Genomic DNA, 2500 nt, shown 5'->3' on the forward strand with positions numbered 1-2500 from the left:
GGTGGTAAGGCAGTGTCCAGGTGGGTGGTGGTGGTGGTGGGGCAGTGTCCAGGTGGGTGGTGGTGGTGGGGCAGTGTCCAGGTGGGTGGTGGTGGTGGGGCAGTGTCCAGGTGGGTGGTGGTAGTGGTGGTGGTGGGGCAGTGTCCAGGTGGGTGATGGTGGTGGTGGTGGGGCAGTGTCCAGGTGGGTGGTGGTAGTGGTGGTGGTGGGGCAGTGTCCAGGTGGGTGGTGGTGGTGGTGGGGCAGTGTCCAGGTGGGTGGTGGTGGTGGTGGTGGGGCAGTGTCCAGGTGGGTGATGGCAGTGGTGGGGCAGTCCAGGTGGGTGGTAGAAATGGTGGTAAGGCAGTGTCCAGGTGGGTGGTGGTGGTGGTGGGGCAGTGTCCAGGTGGGTGGTGGTGGTGGGGCAGTGTCCAGGTGGGTGGTGGTGGTGGTGGGGCAGTGTCCAGGTGGGTGGTGGTGGTGGTGGGGCAGTGTCCAGGTGGGTGATGGCAGTGGTGGGGCAGTCCAGGTGGGTGGTAGAAATGGTGGTAAGGCAGTGTCCAGGTGGGTGGTGGTGGTGGTGGGGCAGTGTCCAGGTGGGTGGTGGTGGTGGGGCAGTGTCCAGGTGGGTGGTGGTGGTGGGGCAGTGTCCAGGTGGGTGTTGGTGGTGGTGGTGGGGGAGTGTCCAGGTGGGTGGTGGTGGTGGTGGGGCAGTGTCCAGGTGGGTGGTGGTGGTGGTGGTGGTGGGGCAGTGTCCAGGTGGGTGATGGCAGTGGTGGGGCAGTCCAGGTGGGTGGTAGAAATGGTGGTAAGTCAGTGTCCAGGTGAGTGGTGGTGGTAGTAGTGGTAGGAAAGTGTCAAGCTGGGTTATGGCAGTGGTGGTGGGGCAGTGTCCAGGTGGGTGGTGGCAGTGGTGATAGGGCAGTGTCCAGGTGGGTTATGGTAGTGGTGGTGAGACAGCATCTAGGTGGGTAGCGGTAGTGGTAGTGGTGGTGGGGCAGTGTCCATGTGGTGTAGTAGTGGTGGTGGGGACAGTGTCCAGGTGGGTGATGGTAGTGGTGGTAGGGCAGTGTCCAGGTGGGTGATGGTAGTGGTGGTAGGGCAGTGTCCAGGTGGGTAGTGGTAATGGTGGTGGGACAGTGTCCAGGTGGGTCTGTCCTTGGTATATAACCTCTCTCTCTCTCTCTCTCTCTCTCTCTCTCTCTCTCTCTCTCTCTCTCTCTCTCTCTCTCTCTCTCTCTCCTGTCCAGTCCATTCACCGCCCCTTTCTTGCTCTCTCTCCCCCCCGGTCTCACTCAGGCCGCGTAGGTTCGAGTTGGCGGAGTCGCTGGACCTGACGGAGACGCAGATCAAGATCTGGTTCCAGAACCGAAGGGCCAAAGACAAGCGGATAGAGAAGGCGCACATGGACCAGCAGTACAGGTGAGAACCAAAACACTTGCTTTACTTCGTCGCCGTCTATGACTGTCCAGGTAAGTTGGCAGACTGAAGAAACCCATCACTCGGGATACGACTCTGCATGTAAATCATTTAGAGGATTGTACTACTTTTTGATTCGCGATCTGCAACTCGGTTTTGGACGCAACCGATCGTCGCCTGGCACATCTGCTTCATTCATTCTATCACACAACGAACGTATTTCGTGAAGGGAGAAAGCGGTGACGTCCTTCATTCAGACTTTCAGAAAACGTTTTAAGAACGTCTCTCACATCAAACATTGCCAGCAAATCGAGATCGAATGAGGCTTGAGCCTCAGGATGGTTGCACGTAGCAAGTGGTGTGCCGTAGGGATCAGTCTTAAGAGGGCATCAGTGACACTGGTACTGGGCTATGCTGTGAGACCTTTAGAATTCGCAGTCTACACTAAACTGAGAGGATTCAACGTCTACAGCTGCAAAATGACTTAGACAAACTGATATAGATTGGCCTCAAATATATATATATATATATATATATATATATATATATATATATATATATATATATATATATATATATATATATATATATATATGTGTGTGTGTGTGTGTGTGTAATTCAGTAACGTTAAATAATACAAAGTTTCACAAATCCGCTGACGGTAAAGATTGCAAAAGACAAAATCATACTGTTTAGCAACATAATATAAATGAGGAAACAGACTTGGGAGTAGAAATCTCCAATGGCTTCAAGACGAAGATTCAAGACTTGAGTCCGAGACATTTATCCCCACTCGATACACTTTACTAGTTAGACCTCTACCCTGAACACCACAGTCAGTTCGGGTGGGTGAGAGGGTAGGGACACAGATGTTACAGACCACGGAGGCTAAAACTTAATATCCTTCCCAGTCTGATAGAGTAGTCTAGACGCCCGATTTACTATGCTAGAAAAAAACAGGGCTAAAATATGATTTGATAAACTCAAAATTAATCAAAACCCTGACAGTCTTCACCTATGTGGCTGTTTTGATATCGAATCAGTCTGACTTAACTCGTAGACAAGCTTTGTTCTTCCAGTAAGGCAAAGTACTTTTCTTCAA

The 2500-nt window shown here is 52.1% G+C and overlaps 1 protein-coding gene and 1 long non-coding RNA gene across 2 annotated transcripts in view; one reads left to right on the forward strand and one right to left on the reverse strand.

Moving 5' to 3' along the window:
• Positions 1-2500, reverse strand: part of LOC139750694 (uncharacterized) — a 117881-nt gene that overhangs the window by 89115 nt on the left and 26266 nt on the right. The window lies entirely within an intron of this gene.
• LOC139750693 (uncharacterized) overlaps positions 1-2500 on the forward strand; it is an 80554-nt gene that overhangs the window by 23401 nt on the left and 54653 nt on the right. The window contains exon 3 of the mRNA XM_071665373.1: positions 1279-1401. Coding sequence (XP_071521474.1) covers positions 1279-1401 — 123 coding nt within the window. The remainder of the gene's footprint in view (positions 1-1278; positions 1402-2500) is intronic.

The sequence above is a fragment of the Panulirus ornatus genome, chromosome 10, assembly GCF_036320965.1.
Source record: "Panulirus ornatus isolate Po-2019 chromosome 10, ASM3632096v1, whole genome shotgun sequence".
NCBI lineage: Eukaryota > Metazoa > Arthropoda > Malacostraca > Decapoda > Palinuridae > Panulirus > Panulirus ornatus.